Here is a 23,678-nt window from a genome sequence, read left to right as displayed (position 1 = left end):
AAATTTGTGCTGCTTTTCTGCCCATCTCATCCTTTTCAACCCAAAGATACTTAGTACCAGCAGAGAAAAATAACCTAGTTATACTCCATAACTTTGCTGATCTGTTAGCTGCCTTTATCTCTCTAGGCATGAATATCACAGTAATGTTTTGTAAAGCTTCTAAAATACAAACCGTGCAGAAAAGGTACAGTATTTTTACAGAAGATTGTCATTGATGTTTAATGAAAAAAAATGGTTTTGAAATCTTGGGATGTTTTTAATAAATTCCACTTACTTAAAAACATTCAGTGAGCTATCGTCAGTAACCTATAGTCCTGTACTATATATGCAACACTGACAGAAAGGGTTATGATCAAAAAGCTTGGATTGTAAAGCTGGAGAGAGGCACAACACAGGATAAGAGGTGGAGCCTTGTGGAATGGTGAAGATGCTTTAACATTAGATAGGACTGAGGAAACACAAAATTCTGGCTGTGAACTGGTTCTTCCCATGTACCGTTTTAGACAGCAGAACAGTCAAATCAATCATTTCTGTTAAAACCTGATACTGTCTGGCACTTCTGAAGTAACTCATCAATCTAACTCAAACACATGTTTGTTTGCAATTTCTTTTAAAGATGTAACCTGACTAGTAATTTGCACAGACACCTGTAAAATTGTAATAATTTGCAGCCTTTTCTCAGCACTGGTTTAGTGACTGGACACTTGTGTTTTACTGAAGTGTGACTCTACTATACAATCTATGAAGCTTGAATTCAGCTATTTCCTTGTTCAGCAGAGAGAAGCAACAGTGATCAAAAATTAGCTAGAAGGATTATTACATGACATTACAGTGAATTTTGATAAAACTGATCTCACTCTGTGTGTTTGCTTGGTGTCTAGGGGACCATGGAGCAACAGGAGAAAAAGGGTTACGCGGGGAGTATGGAGAACCAGGAATTCCAGGAAAGGATGGTGAACCTGGTACTCCAGGACAGCCAGGTATGTCTGAAGCTAGCAACAGAGAGACTGTTCATCAGGTATTTAAAACCTCTTTAACTAATGGGACTCTTAATTTCTCTGCTGTCCGTAGGACCAAAAGGTGATCCAGGCCCCCCAGGGTACCCAGGAGATCCAGGAATTCCAGGACAAAAAGGATCAGTTGGTGAAATGGGTTTGCCAGGTACTGATGGCTGGGAATTCCTTACTATTGTTTCCCTCAAGTGAATATAGAACAGAGACCTGTATGGAATATTTATTGGTTGGATCTACTAAACAGTTGCACTGTTTGCAGTGTGTGAACTTTAGGCTTTTGGGACATTTCTTTCTCAAGCCTATTGTGATATGCAATAGGATGGTTTCCCAAGTTTTCACATACACAGGCTTTAGCTGGATATGTAGGATTTGTGTATTTGTCACAGGCAGCAGTTTTTCAAATGATACCTGTTTGTCTGTCTCTGCTAGCGTGTGAGCTTAAGAAGCATTAAACTTCTTGTGTATTTTCCCCCTTCTAAAAAGTTTGGTAAGTTGCTGCGTGCTGCATGTTAATCACAGACTGTAGTGGTCTGAGCAGAGTGATGGTGTGGAGGGGATCGGTAAAGAATAGAATGGAGAAGAACCTATATCTTAACACGGAAGCTTTGGCTGGAGTCAGATGGCCTTGTGCCTAGCATGTTTAGGAAATCAAAGGTGAAAACTGAAATGGTAAAGAGGAACAGAATAATTTGCTACAGCAGAGTCCCTTTGTCACTGAGTTCCTGTTAGAAACTATTCAAATCAATGTAAACTTCTGTTCAAATCATACTTTTAGCAAGAGCTCTGTTTACTCTGAATCCAGGATTACAACCTTTCCTTATGAGGAGAGCTTTTCTATAAAAAGTCCCATTTAGACGGTGAATTTCAAAAGTTAATTTACTAGCTGTTTTAGTGAATTACATTGTTTTTGTAGCTCTGAATAGCTAAGACAACACTGAGAAATGACTATCAACACTGCTAGGGTACCGCTAGTTCTGATACACCCATTTTTCCTTTTCTCCTGCTAGGAACACCTGGAGAAAAGGGTCTGCCAGGAGTACCAGGTTCACCAGGCACACCAGGGTTCCCTGGCCAAAAAGGTGAAAAAGGAGACAAAGGAGCACCAGGTTTTCCTGGAATTGGCTTTCCAGGGTCTCCTGGTGAGAAGGTATTTATACCCCTAAGGATTTAATTGTCTGTCTCTTCCAAGTACTTAATTTGAAAAGATGCTGTTGGCCTTTAAGCTATTTTATTATATTTTCTATTATGTTCACTTAAATACCTGATGAGAAATTTGAAAGCTGTGCATATGCATGGGTTTAAATGCATTCTGTTTGATGTGACCATTATCTCCAGGGTTCGTTCTTACTCTGTCTCTTCAGAATAGGCTAATTTACAGTGCTAGAAATGTCAGAGGGGAAGAACTTTTAAAATACTAAGTAAGTGCGTGCAAAGGGCTTCTTACAGAGTGAATAATAACACCAAAATAGTGTTTCTGTACTTTCACAGAGTTGCTGGAAAGCTGAAACAAACCATTGAATGCTCAGATACTACTGAAAAGAGAACTGTATTGATACTGTCTGTAAAGTTAATTGAATCTCTGGTAGTATTCTAATGGATTCTCATTTGTTTCACATTCATTTTCCTAGCTATACAATGGCAATAATCACGAATTTATAAGTAAAATTTGTAAAAATAAAACTTACTATTCTGGTTGTTATCAAACTTGCTGAAGACTTAAAAAAATATTTTTTGAAGGTGGTTAAGCATAATAAGTAAATTAAGAGGCTAATTTGGAAATGACTTTGTAAAAACTGTCATAAAATGCATAGAAAACTACTCATTTTTGTATGTAGGTATTAAGCAATTGCTAGAAAAGTCAATAATTCTGATAGTGGAATTTAATCCTAAATTACTTTGTTTCTAAATGGAAAAAGAATGAAATTCTTTGTAAGTCTGATGGATGAGGGGTGACATCTACCATTGCAAACAGAAAAAGCTGTTTCAGAATTAATGTGTGGATTTTATAATGTGTGCTGCTTCTTCTAGGGAGAACCAGGAAGAACGGGTAGTCCAGGTTTATCTGGAGATAAGGGTGAAAAGGGTAGTGCAGGAATTCCTGGAATGCCCGGTGCCCCAGGTCCCAAAGGATCCCCTGGCATGGCAGGATTTCCAGGCAAGTGTTTATGCTTTAATTAAACAGAAATGGCGGAGGAAAAGTAATGTGAAACTTAAACTAAATATCCCGCATATAAACTCACATCTTCTTGCTTTCTTTAGGGAGCCCTGGCCGCCACGGAGAAAAGGGTGAAAAAGGACTTCCTGGCTTAAGTGGCATTCCAGGTTTAAAAGGAGAACCAGGTAGATAAGAGATATAAAATGCCAAATGCTACTTGAAGTATTTATTGATCACCTCCAGGCACTAGCTGAAACAAATACTGTGGCATTCTACATTCATATTGGCTCATCTATTTCCTGGCACATTTGTTCATTTCATAAGCAAAAATAGACAGTGCTGTTTCCTAGGTAAATCTAAGTCAGTGTAGTGTGGGGCTAATACCTATTTTGCACTGTTTGTGGAAAAGATTTTACCACCTTCCACAAGACTGGTGCTATAGCCATTAGTTCGGTCGTTTCTGAGTTCATTTAAAAACAACAAAGTTGATCCATGGGCCCAGACCTGAATCACCACATTAGCATTATTACACAGATGTTAAAGAGGAAATAGAGTAAGGAGGGGAGTGAGTCCATTGCTGTTATGAGTGTAGCATCTTTGAACTTGGAGCCTTGTGTTCTTAGTTTACTGGCTGCAGGACACATCAACTCATTGGACAATGGGCTGTGCTATTTACAAGTCTTTGTTGGAGTTCCTGCACTGTACACTCACTGAGATTCATGATAATTAGCTATATTAAAATCTGTAACACTTGAGCCATGTCTCACGCTGATTTAATTCAGAAGTAACCTCAGAGGAAAGTCACACTGAAGTCATTGTGCAGTATCTACTTCATCTCTGTGGAAGCAAAAGAGTGAGTCAAGCTTTTCTTTAGAGGAAGAAAATGTGTAAACAAAAGTCTGACGATTCTTGGGTGAAATGACAATGGCAATGATTTTTCAGGTGAACCTGGTGTTCCGGGTCCTGCTGGTTCCATTGGACAGAAAGGTGAACCAGGTTATGATGGGATTCCAGGTGCAGCTGGTGCCAAGGGTGAACAAGGTACTGTGACTGTCATGTTAATTTTATGGGGTACAAAAATGCAGAGAGACAGGCTACACAAGAGTAGCTGGTAGAGGGGCGTGCTGGGTTTGGTGTACTTGGATGGAACCTTAGAAAATAAAGTTAGTGTAGTGTCTTGCAAACTACTGACTATCATCCATCACTGTAAAGCTGATCATTTAGATGAACAACTGTGTTTAATCAGTCTTGAAAGAATTTCTTCCACAAAAGCTGGCAGTACTTTAAAGAAGTGGTGAATTTTGGAATTAAATTCAGTCTGTAGCTTAGCTGTGAAATAATGGAGCAAGCTTTCTTAGGGTATGATTTTCAGTCATACAGGATGCATTGTGCTACATACAATACCAATACACAACAAAGACAGTCTCTGCCCTGTAGAGCTTTTGCATAAAAAAATTATTTAGATTTTATATTTGCTTAATAGAGTTTTGTTCTTTACAGGCTAAACTTAAGTACTGTCCCATCTTCTAATTTTTTGCTGCCTCTATATTGCAGGTATTCCAGGTAGAGGAATTCCAGGATTTCCCGGTGCAAAGGGAGATAAAGGTAAAACACCTCTTTAAACAAGCAGCAAACGTCCCTCCCAACAGACTATAACCGTAATTCTGTAAATCAGAAATACTTTATACTTCAATCTTTTAGATGCTATACCTTTTCAGAGTAGGCAGAAACTCTGAGAGGCTCAAATACTAATTTCTGTTACAGCAGCAGCATCTTGGACATGAGTTAGATATGCCCTAAAATAGGTAATTATTCATAGTGTGGAATTTATTGCAAGCTGTGCTGTGATGAGGTAATATAAATAACTCCTGTATTTGTGTGCTGTGCTTTTGACTCCAATTATTTTTGTTTTCCTACTAATTCTGCAAGAATCAAAATCTAGCGAGGCTCTGTTCACCAAACAGCTAAGCATAATAGTTTCATGGCCAGGATACTGCAGTGATTTTTTTACCCAAGTCTGTTGTGCAGCCCAGATGTAATTTTATTCATTGCTAAAATAGTTACTCTGTATAGCTCAGCAGAGCATGTCTAAGCTATGCACAGGAGCATGGTGCAGAGGTGCAAAGGACAGCAGAGACCTGATGAGATCTTACTGAAAATTGTTATTGCCTGGACTCAGGATTTACTAGCTTGGGTACAGGCACATAGCTATCACAATTTCAAGACCACTTGTGGTCTTGGCAAAAGTGCATCACTACACTGTGCTGTGAGAATGGCTTGATTGGCTTGAGTCAGAGCTTGTTCAAAGTGTTTGTAATGCACCATGCTCCATTTTATGAAATAAGTATGTCCTAGACAATAGATTGCAATAGATACAGTAGTGAAGAAATATCAAAGTGCTGCTGATAAACAAAAGTGGATGCAGTTAAAGGCTTTTCAATTTTAAACTTTCAGAAAACAGAAAAGATTCAACTAGTTCGTGTATGAAATTAACATGACATGATAGATTTTGAAAAACTTACATAGCTTAAAATGCCTGACCTCACTCATTCATTCTATAAATACAGGAAATTTGTGTGGACAATCAAAAATGAGAAACCAGGCTTTTAGAATATGTTTTATTTACCATCTTAGAGTAATTAACAGTCATTAATTGCTGCGAAAGCCCTAACGTTAGAGAACTTATTCCAATAAGCAAATTTTCCAATCATAGCTTAGTAAGGTATGTAGAATGCTAGATTATGAGAGCATTTTTCTCACCTCACCCATCTCTCTCATTTTATCAGCACAGCTCATTTAAAAATATCTGATTTTAGAGTAAATAGATATCCAACTGACATAGTTTGTGTTCCAAGTATTTTGTAGTTCCAAAAAGTCTAGGATTTAAAGACCCTCTTCTGCTTAGGCAAAGAGCCAAGGATAGTGTTCTTTACACATTTTCTCTTATTATTGTACTTACACCAGCTAATCTATATACTTTTTTGCTCAATCATGATCTAAAATTTGACCGAATTGCAAATGTTAGCTATTTGTGCAAGCCTGAAGGTAAGTACTAAGTGTCTAAATCTAGATCTTAATAAAAAACATATTCCATTTTTCTCCAGGAGCAAGTCCTTTTATGCTTAGTCAAGCAAAACATCCATTACTCAGCTGTGACGATAATAATTGTAATGGAGTAAGGCTTTAGGGGGTTTATATTCTTTCTGTAAAGACTCATACAGAGATGCTGAATGTTCATCTGTTTCTAGAGTGATTTAAAATAGTCCAGTGATCAGTTTAGCTAAGAAAAGATATGTCAGTTTAACTACTCTTTTCCTCATACTTTATGTCATGTGGAGAATAATACAGTTTTCCTAAAGTTTTGCACTTTTATACAAAGGTATAAAGGCAAGGTTCTTAAGGAATAAAGTTTACTGTGAGTAGATAATAAGGCAGAAGGTTTCAGTGATTGTGATTCTTTCTCTAACCGTGTTTTGGGGGTTGTTTCAAATCTTAGGTGCGAAAGGTGATGTGGGTTTTCCAGGATCCCCAGGAAGTCCGGGGATCCCAGGCCTGAAAGGAGAACCAGGATATGCTGGTCCACCAGGTCCTAAGGGAAGCCAAGGTCTTCCTGGGCTACCAGGAAGTGCAATTGAGGGCCCTAAAGGAGACAGAGGACCCCAAGGCCAACCTGGTCTTCCAGGTAATTATTTATCTTTAATATTAATGTACTGCTGTTAAGCAAAGCTCACCTAATCAATTAACGATTAATCAGTATTGCATATTCTTGTTTATCCTCTTCTCACAGGTCATAGCTTCCCTTCATAGGCAGTTTGGTGTTATGTCCTAGGAGAGGCTAATTTTATGTCCTCAGGCAGTTGGTTTTGTCCAGAAATCTTTCTGATGTTGAGAAGTTTGCCTCCCATTTCCATCTTTCCCTCTGGACTTTATTTACTGTTGTGAGGCAGCCATGGCTGTATGTTCTTATGTCCTGGAGTGTTAGTGTGTTTAAAAATGGCCCAGTGTGGCCGTACCTTGGCAGTGGCCCTGTGCTGGAGGTTAAGGAGGGGAGCAGAGCAGAGCTGCAATATGTCTTTAGTATGTTTATACCTGAGAACATACCATCTGTTTGTTCTGCACATAAAGAGAACTCTCCGCTATTTTCCATCAGTCACAGGCTGATAAATGGTAGGATGGGGAGTCATATGGACCTCCCTGCAACAGATTCCTCTGCTTATTTTCTTGAAATGTTGTTACAATAATTACTTTGGTTCTGCCTACCTGTAGATTGAGCCAGCTTGTTCTCCATCAGGTACTGCTCTGAACAAATTTTGCCACTAAATAATGTCTTCTTCTGGCTTGCAGGTTTACCAGGTCCAACAGGGCCACCAGGACCCCCAGGACTGAAAGGGGCCAAAGGAGAGCAGGGGAGCAATGGTTGGCCTGGGACTCCTGGCAGTCCAGGAGTCAAAGGTGATCCAGGTTTCCAGGGACTGCCAGTAAGTTACTTTTAGTACCCTCCAGATATGCTGAAAGTTGGTTCTTGTAATTAATGGATGTATTAATCATAGATGTTTCTTGTTCAAAATAATGATACTTTATGCTCAAAGTGCCTTTGGACTCACTGCTGACGATGTCAAATCAGTCTGAAAAAATTTAAGTTCTTTCCTTCTAAAGGCTTCCCTGTAAGATAATGAACTTATTAGAAATTTATAGATAGTGAGTGGTAGCATACAACACCCAGAATATAATTTAGAGTGTGTTAACAGTACAAGATGGCTGCAGCACATCCATAAATCCTACAAATGCATTAGTAGTTAATTTTAAAGGTTGCATATTTCATGATAAATTGCCTTTTGAAAATATCTGAATTGTTTGGTTTTGTTATGAAAACTTCCAAATAAAGTGCACTTTCAGTACTGTAAGTGATGAAATATAGCTGCTGATTTAGAAATACAAACAGGCAACGATATTAGTACTTTGTGGTCATATATTATTCATTTTCCCTGGTCTAAACCAGTCCCTTTTCTGTATATTAGGGAGAATGAAGCAGAATAAGACAGTCACCCAGAATAGTTGGTCTTCTATACTCTTCCTCTTGGAGTGTCCGCTGCCGCCTTCCACACTGAAAAATACAGTCTATATTTTAACTATTCCTCTTTCCTACTAAGAAAATAATAAAAATAAAGAATTATTAATAATAATTGTGATTATGATGATGATAATTTTGGAAGAAGGAATAGGAAAGTAGGTGGATATGACTCAACAATTCCTGGTGTACAAAAGGAAGACTTGGGAATAGGGTCCTGATGTGAAAAAGCAGGATACTGATAGTGGACATAAAAGGTCCACATTATTCTTGATAATGCAAAGATCTACTGTATCCTTTTGTGCATCCAGGATTCACTTCACAGAGACATTCAGGATTTGCTTCACTGTTCTGACACCAGATCTTGGCTATGCCTTTTTATCTTTGAGATCACACCATACCAGCTTGAAGGAAGTGAATTTCAAAATAATATTCTTATTTTAAGAATTTGCAGTACTTCTGCATAGCGCTAAATTTCTATACCCCAGGAAATTCTAAAGCTCTTTACAGGCTGATATTCCAGTCCAAGACTGTTTGTTTATCAAGAATGGGAGATGCCAAAGGATTTTGATTCTGTGCCTTAAGCCACAATGCATGGTATTGGGTTGTTAACTCAGTGTGAAATGCTCCGGTGAGAGTTATTTCAATAGATTTCTGGTGGCACATACTAAGATGGGTTTCTAATGTCTTTATCCTCCCCATTGTGACAGGCTTCTGCCCTGATTACGGCTCAATTACTCATAGAGGTTGCCAGGTATCTGGTAACCTATATCAGAAAGAAGATTTTGTTACAAGATGGGTGACACAGCCTGTCCAAAAATCATATCCAAAAGAAGTGAATGAGGAGATTAGACTGTGAAACACAAATGGGTTTTTCTGTGCATTTTAACATTGAAATGAGAAAAGAACCATTTTCATTTTCACAAACTGAAATAGTTTTGTTTTGTTTGGAAAAGAACCAAAGCAAAACATTGTTTGCCAAGCTATATCTGATGAGGAAGAAAAAAAAAAAAAGTTTAAGAAACTGCATACTGTTGTGGAAAAAGTATTTTGATGGAAAGCTTCCATGAAACTCTTCTTATAAATACTTCTGTTTTATAATTATAACCTAAAAATATTTAAAAAGCCTCTTTTAAAGAGGTCTCTGACACATGACTGTCTTCTGAATGAATGTTAACCCTCCTGTTATGTATTACAGGAGTTCACATCATGATACAAAAAGATGGCCATTTCTTGAAACAGTTCTGCATACTGTGACTATATGACTGAAGGAAACCAGGGAACCTTACTTCATTAATGCCTCCCTTACCACTCCGAGGGCAGCGCTTCTTTTGTTTCACTTTGGAAGCCTCACTGCTGACATCCATTTTTGAACTAGTCATCTCTTCTCCCTTTATAGCCAGTGGAAAGAATCAGACGTTTGTAGGGAGCCATTCTTCTCCCTTCATATAAACATCTAACTTATGTCAAATGAAAAATCAGTTCTGTGTGTATCTATTCTGTTGCTCTCCAAATATGATAAGATTAATCCTGCCACTAGTATTATTTTTCATTGAGTACTGGATTCACATCTCCAGCCTCTGCTCAACACGTTAATTAGCAAAGAGATTTTGTTTCTTTCCTCCACCTGTGTTCCACATTTTATTATACTGGGGACTATCACTGCCATATTCCTTCAGCCAGGGCAAATCTCTAAACTATACTTACAAGCTTTTTGCAGATGATCTGCAACAGACAAAAGAAGAACAGAAAATTGGCAGTCCTTTGAATGACTATTCACAGCGTCTTTTGAAAAGTGGGCTTGTTTTTCCTTGAAGTGAGGCTACAATGAACTTGTGACCATTAATTTCAGGGGAGCAGTTTATAATAGTGAAGGCAGAAGGAGGAGTTCACGTTGTGTTTGAAGTGTTTAAATCCTTGAGTATTTTAGCCCTGTTGAAAAGTAAAAATCTTCAGAAAATTATAAATTGTTGAGCACATTTGATTTCATTCCATATGCGAATGCGGAAGTTTTCAAGTCTACTGTGGTCTAGAGTTACCCCATTTGATTATCTAAGTAGCCACCGTCTGCTGGGTCTGCACTGAAATTATTATTTGCTTAGATTTCTGCTTAGTGATGGTTTTCATAAGAGCATGGTCTATGGCTATACTTTTAATTAGCTATACTGTTAGTGAGACCTTATTCTGTTATAGTATCTTTGTAAAGCAATAAATAGTTGAGTAAGAATAAGGTGTTATGCTTGTTCTTGTAAGAGAAGTTTCTTATCTAATCATGGTAGAGAGTAACCATTCCTTAAACTTTATGGCTTTTCTCTCATTTTAATTTTTTTTCATAGGTTTTTGAGAAATACACAGCCTATTTGTGAGTTGTATCATAATAGTGTAGGATAACTATACTTCACATTTTCTTTTATACAGGGTAGTCCTGGTTCACCAGGAGATACTGGTCCTAAGGGTGATCTGGGACCTCCAGGAGTTCCAGGTATTCCAGGTGAGAAGAAAATTTACCGTATTCCTAAGAAGTATGCAAAGATGTCTCTTTCATATCCTTCCTCTCTCAAAGAAGATGCTTAAAGAATGTTGACTCTATGTTACAAATTATTGAAACAGGACACTGAAAGCTGCATCAAAAAGCACACAAAAGCATTGAGATTTTTCTTGAGGTTTTTTGCCCTTTGCCTGTTGTCTTGCTTTGCTACTTTCAAGTGTGCACTTGCTTTAAAAGGTGGATGTCAAATCAATGGTTTAGACCAGTTAAGAATCTTCAAGATTTTCTTGAGAATTGGAGAGGCAAATGTTACAGCTGTATTTGGGAAAATCCAGTCTTAGTATGTTTCCATTGCTGACCATATTGCTGCTACTGTCACCATCATATACATGAAAACACCACCTGTATAAAAAACATTTATTAATAAAAAAACTAATTCTTGTAATTTAGAGAAATATATTATTAACTAAAGTAAGATAACTCTGTTTCCGGTCTTCATTTCTTTGGTGGCTTAGTGCTGTTGTTTGTATCTTGTTCTGGCAAACAAGTAAAAAGTACTTGTGTGAATAAAGTCATGGCCCTTACCTGATCATGGGGTCATACATAATTATTCTGCACATATCCTTCCAAATAAATTAATTTTTATGTAAATATTTCCTTTGACTCCAGGTCCAAAAGGATCTCCTGGCTTCCCAGGCCTTAAGGGTGAGCGAGGTGACCAAGGTCTTCCTGGATCTAAAGGTACAATGTAAAGCCTTGCTTTTTTTCCCAGATGTTGTTGTTAAAATGGTCATTTGCAACTAATTAATGGGTATCTCCCTCCCCCTTTTATTCAATGCAAACAGGTAGAATATGAAACCAGATATCATGATATCAGCATCTGAGTGGTCAGATTAGATTGAAGTATTGCATAGAAAGTGAATGTATTTATCGCCTGCTCTGAAAAATCAATACTGAGGTTTTGTTATTATTAGAATCTTTAAATGGTGTCCTAGAACCATAGAATCATAGAATGGTTTGGGCTGGAAGAGACCTTTAGAGATCATCTAGTCCAATCCCCCTGCCATGGGCAGGGATATCTTTCACTACATCAGGTTGCTCAAAACCCCATCCAACCTAACCTTGAAGATTTCAAGTGATGGGGCATCCACAACTTCTGGTCAGAGCTACATCTGTGGGGCTGCTCTGTTCTGTCTGGGGAGAGATGAGAATGTGGGAGGTAGCAATATGGTTTTCAGCAGCAGCCTGTGCAGCTACTTAGGTGTTACCAGAAGCTTCTAAGTGGCAGAGGCCCAGCTCAGGCTGTTTCCCCCATTGTCCCTTGAACCCCATTGTCTTCTACCCTCAGACAACTTCAGGTTTGGCTTCTTAACAGGTATGGCTCTACTCAGTGCACATGTAAAGTCCAGGACACATTGATGTCTTGTAGGTATAGGCTCTGTTCTCCAACTACATAAATGGCAATACAAAGTAACACTGTTTTCTCACTTCCTTATTGTGCAATACTACATACGTGCTGACTTCCTCTGTTAACATTGGCAGGTTTACAAGGCCCACCAGGCCCACCAGGTGCTTTTCAGCTTGTTAAAGGGGATCCTGGCTTACCTGGCCCTGTAGGACCAGTTGGTATCAAAGGTTTCCCAGGACTTCCAGGTCCCAAAGGACAGCAAGGTGAGACTTTCTAACTTACCAGTACAAATCCATTTTAAGTAATGTAAAAAGAGGCCAATGGTAGGCTAGACATTGGAAGATTTTTTGTATAATATTATCCAGCTTTTAATAGCCACTTAAATTGTGATGAGGAAGAGAGTCCTTCTTGAAGCTCATCCAAAGGAGTCCCAGAAACAGATGCCTTCCTAGTAATTTTTTTATATGCTCTCACTCTGCCGTCATCAGTATCTGAGATTAGCTTTAAGCAGAATGACTGCAACACAGTGCTCATCCTTTCCCCAGAATGTATTTGTTGAGGTACCTTCTTTTTTCAGTGTTGAATCCAAACTTAATTACTGTGTGTGTCTGGGAGAAGACAAGCATGAAGAAAAACACCTTAACCTTGGAGTGGAAAGTGCTTCCTCAGGAAGCTTGTTCCACAGTCCTAGATTTCATCTCTTAGTCCAGATATTGCAAATTTTAGAAAGAAAATGTGAACTAAAAAAATTTAACACATTAGGGAATAAGGGAATGGAGCAAAAAGTAAGACAAATAGAATGCTGGCACAAGGACACATGTCCTTCACAATGACAGCACATGGAGAGTGAGAGCTCAGAGGTATTCTTAAGCTATTAATATTCTAAGGGAAAGCTTTGTTCCTGATTGTTTTATGAGAAGATGATGGGGCATTATGGTGGAATATAATTGAAGTAATTGATACGGAAGTTTGCTTTTGAAGGTGGGGTTGCAATTCTGCAGCTGCTGACCATTAGCATATAGCTGTGAAATAATCTCAGCAACTGAACACAGCATTGGTTTGCTTGTATGGGATATGTTGCTGTTTTCTAGCAGTCAGTTCAGTACATGAACACAGTATTGCTTTCTGAGAGATCAGGAATAGGACAGCTGTGACAATCTAAAGCTTCGGATATGCCACAGGATATGATATGGTGTTAACTTCTTTTTCCCAAAGTCAGAGTTACTGAGTTTATGTACTCAGTATAAATACAATCAGACTCAAAGCATCCCTAGAAATTGATAAAAGGAAGACATAGCATATGTCTGAAAACCTGTTTGGGAAGAAGCTAGGAGAATGCTGATTTTCCCACTGTTCATGACCCTACTTTTTGTGGTCTGTTTTTGATTGAGTCATATGATAAGCAGAGAGGGAGGAGATTGCTGCCTTTCCTTTTCATAGTCCAGACAAATACTAGTTGTTTTAGAAGTACGCCTTCTGCTTACTGCTTTGTTCTTCTCTACTATAATCACTTGAGTTGCAGTAACCCATGTATATGCTTTAGATATTGAAATATACACACTGAATCTGCATGAATTTAGCTTATGCTGAGGTGTACCTGTGCTGTACTGTATTAAAAGCCAGGAAGTCAGAGCTAACATGAGGTATTATCTGGTAATAACTAGTCCTTGCTTTTCAACAGGGGTGACAGGACCTTCAGGTGTACCTGGACCACCTGGTAGTCCAGGGTTTGATGGTAAACCTGGGCAAAAAGGAGAAGCTGGTCCTTATGGTCCCCCAGGTAAGCCCATGAGTTCTTCAAAGACCTGGTTCTTTCATAGAAAATTAACATAGGAGATCAGGTGTGAATATATCTATTTTCACTTCTTTAGTTATGTAGGCAGAGTACTGCTGTTTGTAGAGATGAAAAAAACCTCTCTGTATTGTAGGGCCCAGAGGATTCCCTGGTCCACCTGGCCCTGAAGGTTTGCCTGGGGCTATGGGCCCACCAGGTGCACCATCTGTTGCTCATGGCTTCCTTGTTACTAGACACAGTCAAACCACCGAAGAACCATCGTGTCCATTTGGAACAAGGCTGATTTACCATGGCTACTCCTTACTTTATGTACAAGGGAATGAAAGAGCACATGGCCAAGATCTGGGTAAGCAGAGACCAAAATAGAATTCAAATAGAACTCATTACAAACCGAATGTTTCTTTCGTTTGTAGAACTGTATTGAACAAACCTGTGTAATTATTCTTGGCTAGCTGGTTGGTACAAATACAACCTTTTAGGCTGGTACAAATAATGGTTTGGTGTATAGTGGAAACTGTGTCTGTTTAGTTTTTATTTAAGAAAGTTTTTATCAAAGCCTTTGACATGGTCATCCATAGTACCTTTGTAGTCATAGTAGCAAGTTATGGACTGCCTAAGTAGATGATAAGGTGAGTGGGAAACTGGTGTGTCCATCAAACTCAGAGAGATGTGATCAGATGTACAAAGTCTGAGTGGTGGTTGTTGATCAGTGATGTCACTCAGGAATTAGTACTGGGTCAATACTATTTAATGAATTTATTTATGACTTGGATGATGGGATAGAGTGCACTCTCAGCAAGGCTGTGGGTAATGCCAAACTGGAAGGGATGGTTGATTCACTAGTGAACACAGCTGCCATTCAGAGGGACTTGGCCAAGCTGGAGAAAAGGACTGAGAAGAACCTGAAGCTCAGTGAAGGCAAATGCAGAGGAGTACACCTAGAATGAAATAAAGTCATGCAACAGAACAGACTAAGGGTGGAGCGCTATTTCCAGTAGCAGCAGTAAAGACTGCTAGAAAGCTGCTTTGCAGAAAAGGATCTGGGAGCCCTGGTGCACAGCACTGAACATGAATTAGCAGTGTGCCCTTGAAACAGCTACCCCATTCCCCACTGCCCAGCCTGCTGGGCTCTGTTGGCAAATGTGCAAACAGCAGATGGAAGTGATTCTTCCCCGCTGTTTGGCCATTGTGAGATCACATCTGGTAAATCGTGCCCAGGCTTGGGCCTCCCAGAGAAAGGGAAACTGTGATGTACCACAGTGAATACAACAGCTATCTACTAAGATGGCTTGTGAGGTCTGGATAACCTGATGGAGCTGCGTTTGCTCAGCCTCAACAGAAATTTAGGGAGAAGCCTTTGTTGCTGTCTGCACATAGGATAGAGAAGATGGAGCCAAACCCTTCTCAGAGGGGCTCAGTGACAGAAGAAGAAATGAACACAAAGTATGAGATCTATTCCAATGAAACATAAAGAAAAGCTTTTTTAACCATGCTAATGCTCAAACACTGGAGTGGGACCCCAGAGAGGTTGTTGAATCTGTCTTTGGAGATACTCAAAACTCAACTGGCTATGGACCCAAGCAAGCTGATCTAACTGGCAAGGGGTTAGGATAGATGACCTCTAGAGGTCTATTCCAGTCTAAATTATTCCATAATTCTATGGGCAAGACGGGGCTACCCCTTGCCTTGCCCTGTTCCTTCCTTACGGAGCTAAGAGAAGTCACTTTGGGAGAGCTGGGCCTTCCAGAGTGAGTGTCATCTGCTTTTTAGCAGCTCCTGGAAATATTTGTTTGGAGGTTGGCAATGGTTTCATAAAAATGGGTAAACAAATAACCTTTCACTTAACATTTCAGGCACAGCAGGAAGCTGTCTTCGTAAATTTAGTACCATGCCTTTCTTATTCTGCAATATCAACAACGTATGTAACTTTGCATCGAGGAATGACTATTCCTACTGGCTGTCCACTCCTGAACCCATGCCGATGAGTATGGCTCCGATCACTGGTGATAATATTAGACCATTCATCAGCAGGTACGGTTTCAGTTTTGCTGTGTTTGTAAAATGAAGAAGCCTGTGAAAAGTGCATATGGTGCTTTTTTTTTTTTTTTTAAGAAGGCTTTTAATCTGTATATTTTTATTTCCTGCCTTTAAATTTAAAAATTTAAAGTTTGAGATCCTTTGATGAAATGGTTCAGTTTAGACTTTGATAAAAAATAAATCCATCTGGGGGAAACCCAAACAAATGAGTAGTCTATTTGGAGTCTAATTGAAATGAAAAGAGCTACTTTGAAATTATGTTTTGCAAAAGCTATAATGTACTTTGAAGGAGAAAAGGTTTTGAATTTATTCACAATTCTTATCTAAAACACTTCCGTTTTTGACTAGCCATAGCTAGGAGCTCTTTAGGGCTTAGTTTCTTTGTGCTTGAAAATGGTTGCATTATCATACAGTAGATTGCTAGGCTTCTTCCATTGTTTTGGTCATACTGCTTGAATACAGCCATTATTGTCTGAATTAAAGGAAATGGTTGCAAAATCAGTCATCTATTTTTTAACAATTCTAGATTCTCAGCTAGCATACATAAAGTGTGGCACTTGTGTCAAACGTGACTGTTCTGCCATCAATTCAACATATTGAACTTTTGGTCCATTTTAGATTTTAAGGCCATTAACAAAAACTAACCTGTCATAATATGCCCAGTGCTGAAGGCAGAGGTATGAACAAGAGTGTGGTGAACAGCGTCACTGGTGAGGGAATCTTAAACTTATAATTTAGATGATAATGATTAGATATAGGCATTACTATGATTCCTATCACTGCTTCTGATCAGTATCAGCTCTTGCTGATCACCCTTTCTGCCATGTAAAGTAAATGGGAGTGAAGATTGCTGTTATTATTTTCTCAGGTTTGTATATACCCTCTGAGAGAAAGGACAATTCAAATCATCAGTGGGTTGTAGTTTTGACATCTTGGTATGTTCAAAAAGCTATTTGGCGTTGCTGCAAAACGTTCAGTATTTGTTCCGCATAATAGAATCCATCTTGTGTCTGCAGTTGTACTCTCTGCTGTATTTTTTGTTTAGTGCCATAGAAATTTATATGCCTTGAAAATGAGTGGGCAGATTGAGGGCAAGATTCTCAAGAGAGACTATAGTTTTTATGTGACTTTTTTGATTGTTCATTAGATGTGAGTGGAAGGGGCTTGACTTTCAGAAAAATTCAAATGATCAACCTCTGAAATTCATATTCCTCTTATGCCATAGCTGATCAAGCACCCAAAATAACCTTTAACAATCACTTTTGAAACTCTTGCTCAGGGAGGTACCCACCAACATTTTGCTTTATCTTATGCATATAGACGAGCTTTTGCACCATAAAAATGTATATGTGTGTATATATATATATATACGCATATATATATATATATATACACACACATATATGTGTGTATGTGTGCATGGGTTTTTCTCCTTGTAGCCGTAGCAGAGAGTGAGATAATTGTAATACACATTTTTTAAACCAGCAAAGGATCCGAGAAGACTATTCTTTCAATTTATTTTATCAGTCAAGGCTTTTAAACCAAGTGTTTTCCCTGTCCAAAAGTTGAAAAGGTGTAGAAGTGTCACTTGCTGCCTTGGGTCATGGGATTTCTTTTCATGTAAGGCCTTCCACTGAAATACCAGAAATCTCTTGAAGCAAAGCAGAGCTCCAAGAATAGAGACAGCTTTACATTCTTCTTTTAACTTACTCTTTCATTGATGTGTTTCTTAAAATAACTGTCTTGCTTCTGCACTAAAGATGAAGGCAGCAGGTATGACAGCAGTCCTCACAAGTCAGAAATAGAAGGCTTTCATTCTGAATTCCTTTGCTTCTGTGCATTTTCCAGAATCCACCTTAATCCATTTTGCACTTGATTCTTTTCACCGCTCTGATAACAAGAATCAGACTGTTTAGTTCTAAGTATCTGTTTTGAGTCTTTTTCATCATTGCTAACTGCAGTACCCAATTTAGGAGTTTTACAAGAAAAAATGGATTATATCTATCAAATTCCTTATTACCAGCTCCCGTATTAAAATTTCCAGCCCAACTTAACATTTTTTTATGATTCTCCTGTGAAGGCATGATAGGTGATTGGATTATTCGGTAACCTAGCAGTTCTGAGACACAATGGATTTATCTAAAGTAAAAGAACTGGTGCTGCATAGCTTTCTGAAGAGTAGCTTTCAAGTTCATTGTTGAAGTTATTTCGCTAGAAATCTCTTACTGGAGATGAAGACCACAAATGTAAATAAAAGCCACTTTTAAGGAAAATGCATGAGGCAGAGTCTGCATTAGATTAGATTAGCAGTGATTACCTTTGTAAGACATTTTCCAGAGAGATGGCTTTCTCTCTGGAAGTCACTCAGGGCTATGTTTAGGATGATGAATTGCTGTTACTTGTCTCTCGTCACAGCAGACCACTTTTAAGTGATACTTGCTGAGTTACAATGTTTGGCTATTTGCCTTTCATGTTCATGACATTGAGCACTTTTAGAAAATACAGTACAAATGGGACTAGAAAAAAACAAATATATTTGAATTCAAATAAGATATCTCTTGTTCTTTGCTCATAGAAAAGCTAATAGGAATAAGACTTAATAGTCAAGCTGTCCCTAAGCAAATGAGAAGGAAAAAAAAAAAAAAGAAAAAAGAAAAGAACCAGTTGTTTGTTTTTCTAAATGAAATGTTTTTATTTCCCTTTGGTTTTGAAAGTGACATTTTCTGATTCAAGATTCCTTAAAATAACTTCTGAAAAAGGAAATATTAATCCTCAAGTGTGTGTAGCTCGTTTGTGTCTTGGTATTTCTAGATGCTCTGTGTGTGAAGCTCCTGCTATGGTAATAGCTGTTCACAGTCAAACAATTCAAATACCACCGTGTCCTGAAGGCTGGAGTTCACTTTGGATTGGTTACTCCTTTGTCATGGTAAGTGTACTGGGGCATATTCTGAGCTGAGAAAACTACTTCTTTCAAGTGTCTGATCTGCACTCCTGCTCTGGGAAAGTTAATATCTGACTAGGTCGCTTCAGGTCTTAGAAGGGCATTAGACCTCTACCCTTTCTGGTGACTTAAGATTCTGGCTAATTGCTAAATGAGAATAAAGCAATATAGCAATTAGGTGTTCACTTTTGGGGAAATGCACACAGCTTGCTTTCTTGTTTGCAGCTCCAGCACAGGATCCGAGGGCTGAATAAATGAGGAAGCAAGCATAATTTTCCATTGTCTTTGTACATCTATGTTGCAGCCTTGCAGTAGCTTCTTAGAGTTGTAGCATATCAGTGCCTATCCACTTCCCATTTTTTGATGAATAAGCCTTCAGTTTTCAAATGGCATTTTTGACCTTTTATCCAGTTTTTTCAGCTGTATCTATACTAGCAAAGTAAATAGGGCCAAGGAGTGGCTTGGAAGAGCCACTCTGTAGTCTTCCATATTGTTCAGTTGTTAGCATGCTTCTTGTCATGCTCACCACCTATATCAACAGACACTCTCCCAGGCAAGGTCTGGACATGATCTGAGAAACAGCATGGATCCAAAGCTGTTAGCACTCCACAGTGGGAGAGAGGCCACTGTGATGTGGGGCAGGAACTGTGTTAAGCTATTCAGTATAAACCTTACCCGTCTGTATGTCTTCTGGGTTGGAGAGCTGGCCCTGGTGTGTTGCTAGCATAGAGCGCTATGTGGAGTTCTTGGGTTCTACTGTCAGTCCTGAAGGATTTCTGTACATAAAGCTGCCTCTGAAGTTGATGTTGCTGGTGAATTGTGCTGCAGTTAAGCAAGAGAACCCAGTGCCACCTCAAGCCCTTCAGCTCTACCTTCTTGCTCTTCCTTGAGCTGAGGGACAAAACAGCAGACAGACACAACAGAGAACAAGGAGAGGCATGTGAAGAAATACCTGTGCAAGAGAGTTAATAGGTGTTGTAGCAGAAGAGGTAAAGAATCCCTCTCTGACTGATACTTTTGCATTTTTCTAGCACACCAGTGCTGGTGCGGAGGGCTCTGGCCAAGCCCTGGCGTCTCCTGGTTCTTGCCTAGAGGAGTTTCGAAGCGCTCCCTTCATTGAATGCCATGGCCGGGGCACCTGCAATTATTATGCAAATGCTTACAGCTTCTGGCTTGCCACTATAGAGAGGAATGAGATGTTCAAGTAAGTTCTTGATTTATTTATCGGTATTTGAGATTTAGTCAAAGGTTGTCACTGAATAAGAGAAGTATTCTTTGAAGGTAATACATGGTTCAAGTATTGGCTGTGCCCCAGCCTGGTTAGTGTACGCAGGTAATGATTTTTGTAACAAAAAGAAAAAAATTATAATAGCTTTTGGGGGAATTAATGAATGTATCTTCCATTAGTGTTTACAATGTGTCATTTGTACCTAGCATTTTGCTTTTCAGAATAATCTAACGGTGTTTGCATTTCCATTATGTTTGTATTCACCAAGTGGTGACTGGGATAGGTTGACATACTGGCTGAAATTAAGTTAGAATATTACATTCCCCTCTAGTGGGTGTTAACACATAATAGAACCACTGGAAGTTAGTGCAGGTGTTGAACTAAGTGAGCTGAACAATTATTTACCTTTTCCTAATGTAAGAGGAAGTAACGTCGGAATAAAATGCAGTTGAAGGCAGAGGCCTTAGACATTTCTTCAGTCCTGCTGATGTTCTAATTTGAGGAATTAAGTGGTAGTAGGCTTTTTTCTGGTCTCCTGCACATAAGTGTTTTTCAACACAGTCTAATCTGCTCCATACGAATTTTATTGATCTGTTAGCATATAGACCAGTTCCCAGGTCTGCATAGCTTGCCTGATTAGCAGACATTCCTCTAGAGTGCAGGCAAACATCTTCTTCACTACAGTCCATGCTGCTGCTTCTGGTACCCTTCATCTGATACCCTTCATCTCTTCATGTCTTCTACGTCTGTGAATGCTCCTTAGCCTGTCTCAGTCAGATTGTTTAACCACTTTGGACTGTTTGTCTATGAGAGAATTGTCAACTGAGTAGGTAGAAAAATTGAGCACCAGCACTGATTATCAGTGGAGTTGTGATAATCTCATCAACCAGAAAAGCTACTGCTTAAAGAGCCCATTTGCCAGTGCTGGGGTTAAGCATTGGCTCCCTAGGAAAGAGGAAAAGCTGGTCAGAGGAAAATTTAGAGGAGTCACCACTACAGTTGTTTTTATTCATTGAGTCCTACCCAGAAATCTGTGAGCTTCGTATCCTTTTCTGGCTACAGACTGTATCTCAAAATAATAAAATAATCCCATATCAAGGGACCTGTCCTACTATCATAATTGACAAATACTCTTCAGTTTCCTATAAACTCATAATCCTTTTTAAAGAAAAGTGCTAAATGTAAGCGCACTGTTTTCTGAAAATGTTTTATTGCCAGTTGCTAGGAGTAACTGCTTATGATAGGTTAGAGATTAAAGATTTTGGTTTGTCTTTCTATATGACATCATGTAATTTCCTTTGCTAGCTTTCCATTTTTTCTGTAAAGTCACAAGAGTTAGCAGAAACCCATGAACAGTGAAATGTCTTCAGTTTCTTAATATTTTTTTTACTGCCCAAATTCCAGCATGTTTTCAAACTGCTGATTAAACAGGTAGCGTCTTCCAGTTAAGAAAATGTTCGGCCTTGTGACAGAACTAAATTCTGAAGTAACTGGAAGTGGACAGTGTTTAAAACTAACTGGTTTTGTGATTGTGATAGCTTGTGACCAAACTTGAAAGTGACTATACATTGGAGAACTTAGAGACACCTTCTTGATTCAGCACAGCTTGAAGAGGCACTTGGCTGCATGCAAAGTTTGTGTTGTCAATTATAAACCTGAAAACTGACTGACTGTATCAACAGTTGTTCATGGGTCTTTTCATTTATATTTTTTTTAATAGGAAACCGACTCCCTCAACTTTGAAAGCAGGGGATCTGCGCTCCAATGTTAGCCGTTGTCAAGTCTGTATGAGAAAAACATAATGACTTTTGAATTTCAACTAATTTCACACAATATGGTGCTATTCGTTTAACAGCAATGAAGCCTAGACATATATCATATGTACCTCATTGTTGTCCAATATGAAAACAGTAAAGTGCCTTTTAGGAACTTGCATAACTAACACACACTGCTTTACTGGCCCTGTCCTTGCTGAAGAAGAAAAGAGACAACAAAGATAAGCTTCAAATGTTGACATGCCAAATGGCACTTTTGATCAAAATATATGTATTTTTTATATAAATGCAATGCACTGATAGAATAAAAAGTCAGCATTTATCCAGAAAAAATGCAAAGGTGCTAGGAGGTATGCAGTTCTGCCTTATACTGTTTGACCCCCCTTTCTCATTCTTGTATTATATATTTTGATTCATTTTTCTTCCCCAGATAAGTTTGTTGTTACCGTTATCTAGGTGTCTCGAAATCCCAGACTCTTGGGTATGTACTTATTGTTCCTGTACAAAGCAATACTAATGTAAAAAAGAGTTTTGGGATTACAGACTGTGGTTAAGCAACACGTAACCATCTTTTCACAACATAGAGTGCCATTCTGCAAACCTTTGCTTCTGTTTGTAGTCTTCAGCGTTACTGGTTTTAGTGGGTCTACATCTGGAAGAGATTGCCAAACTGGTTTCCCAAATAGGCAAGTAAGTGTTTCTGCTATGTTGGTACTATGCAGCTTCTTTATGCAGTAGGACAAACTTTCCTGTGGAATAAAGAATGATCCAGCGATGGTCAAGGAAAAATTATATATAAATATTTTAGTAATTTATATAGGTATCAACCATTAGGCAAATCAAGCTCTGAGTTTATAATTTCAAAAAGAAGCTTACAAAAGTTCTCTTCTTTTCAGTGTCATGAATTAGATGTTAAATGCCAAAAGATGATGTGAAATGTTCATTTTACATAGGCCATTTCAATACTGAAGTTGCAGAGACTGAACCCAGGTTAATAGCTATTTGTGTTTATTATAGTAAATCCCGCTTTGAGCTTGTAGTCTTTATTCTGTATTTAATATTTTTCAGGGTTTTAAATGCTACTCACACACTGAATGACTTGATTTTGAAAAGTATAAAGCCTTAATTTTGTTAATATTGTGCCAAAAAGATTCTTCAAAGTGGCCTCAGAAATATTTCTAAAGAATTTCTGTGCAATAATACCATTGTTTGAGCACATCTGTGTCCAAAAGTGTTTTATAGACTATTACCATGGAAATACCAAAAGATTTTTACAAATGCCAAGGCCTTTGTGTAATTTCTTACATGTGTATTTCTTAAGAATTCAAGTTTGTAATAAAACTATTTGTGTAAAAAAAAAACAGAAGAAAAGAAGAAGTTTTTACTAATTTGTTATTAGCATTCCTTTACAGCAATGAATTAATTTTTAATGAGCTACCAATAAATGCACAAGCTTGATGCAATCCTAGATTATTTTTGTTTTGCACATCTTTCAGATGTACAAAGCATCTTCAGAAGGGGAAAACAGGACACCCGATTTACACCTCTATCGTTATTTTGTAAGAACTGTTACTGATAGAAAACACATGGATCATGTGCCTATTCCTGAAGTATGTTTGATTTGAACATGTTACAAAAGTCTGCTAACTTCATCTTAGCTCATGGGAAGCGATCAAGTTATATGTATTTTTCACTCTTCCCTTGAATTTTTCATGCACAAATCAGAACTGAATTACACAGGATAAAAAATAAAATATGTCTTGTAAATTT

General features: G+C 38.4%; 1 protein-coding gene across 1 annotated transcript in view; it reads left to right on the top strand.

Annotated features, from left to right (window-relative positions):
* Positions 1-23,376, top strand: part of COL4A1 (collagen type IV alpha 1 chain) — a 123,626-nt gene extending 100,250 nt beyond the window's left edge. Inside the window, exons 35-52 of the mRNA XM_040584522.1 lie at positions 882-980; positions 1,072-1,161; positions 2,021-2,160; positions 3,042-3,168; positions 3,273-3,353; positions 4,111-4,209; positions 4,723-4,773; positions 6,665-6,850; positions 7,513-7,646; positions 10,655-10,727; positions 11,394-11,465; positions 12,267-12,395; positions 13,814-13,912; positions 14,061-14,273; positions 15,781-15,958; positions 18,776-18,890; positions 19,937-20,109; positions 21,854-23,376. Coding sequence (XP_040440456.1) covers positions 882-980; positions 1,072-1,161; positions 2,021-2,160; positions 3,042-3,168; positions 3,273-3,353; positions 4,111-4,209; positions 4,723-4,773; positions 6,665-6,850; positions 7,513-7,646; positions 10,655-10,727; positions 11,394-11,465; positions 12,267-12,395; positions 13,814-13,912; positions 14,061-14,273; positions 15,781-15,958; positions 18,776-18,890; positions 19,937-20,109; positions 21,854-21,935 — 2,141 coding nt within the window. The 3' untranslated portion in view covers positions 21,936-23,376. The remainder of the gene's footprint in view (positions 1-881; positions 981-1,071; positions 1,162-2,020; positions 2,161-3,041; positions 3,169-3,272; positions 3,354-4,110; positions 4,210-4,722; positions 4,774-6,664; positions 6,851-7,512; positions 7,647-10,654; positions 10,728-11,393; positions 11,466-12,266; positions 12,396-13,813; positions 13,913-14,060; positions 14,274-15,780; positions 15,959-18,775; positions 18,891-19,936; positions 20,110-21,853) is intronic.
* Positions 23,377-23,678: the final 302 nt, after the last annotated feature.

The sequence above is a fragment of the Falco naumanni genome, chromosome 2, assembly GCF_017639655.2.
Source record: "Falco naumanni isolate bFalNau1 chromosome 2, bFalNau1.pat, whole genome shotgun sequence".
NCBI classification, from domain to species: Eukaryota; Metazoa; Chordata; class Aves; order Falconiformes; family Falconidae; genus Falco; species Falco naumanni.
Note: the sequence above shows the minus strand (reverse complement) of the source record. Positions and strands in the feature narration are given on the sequence as shown.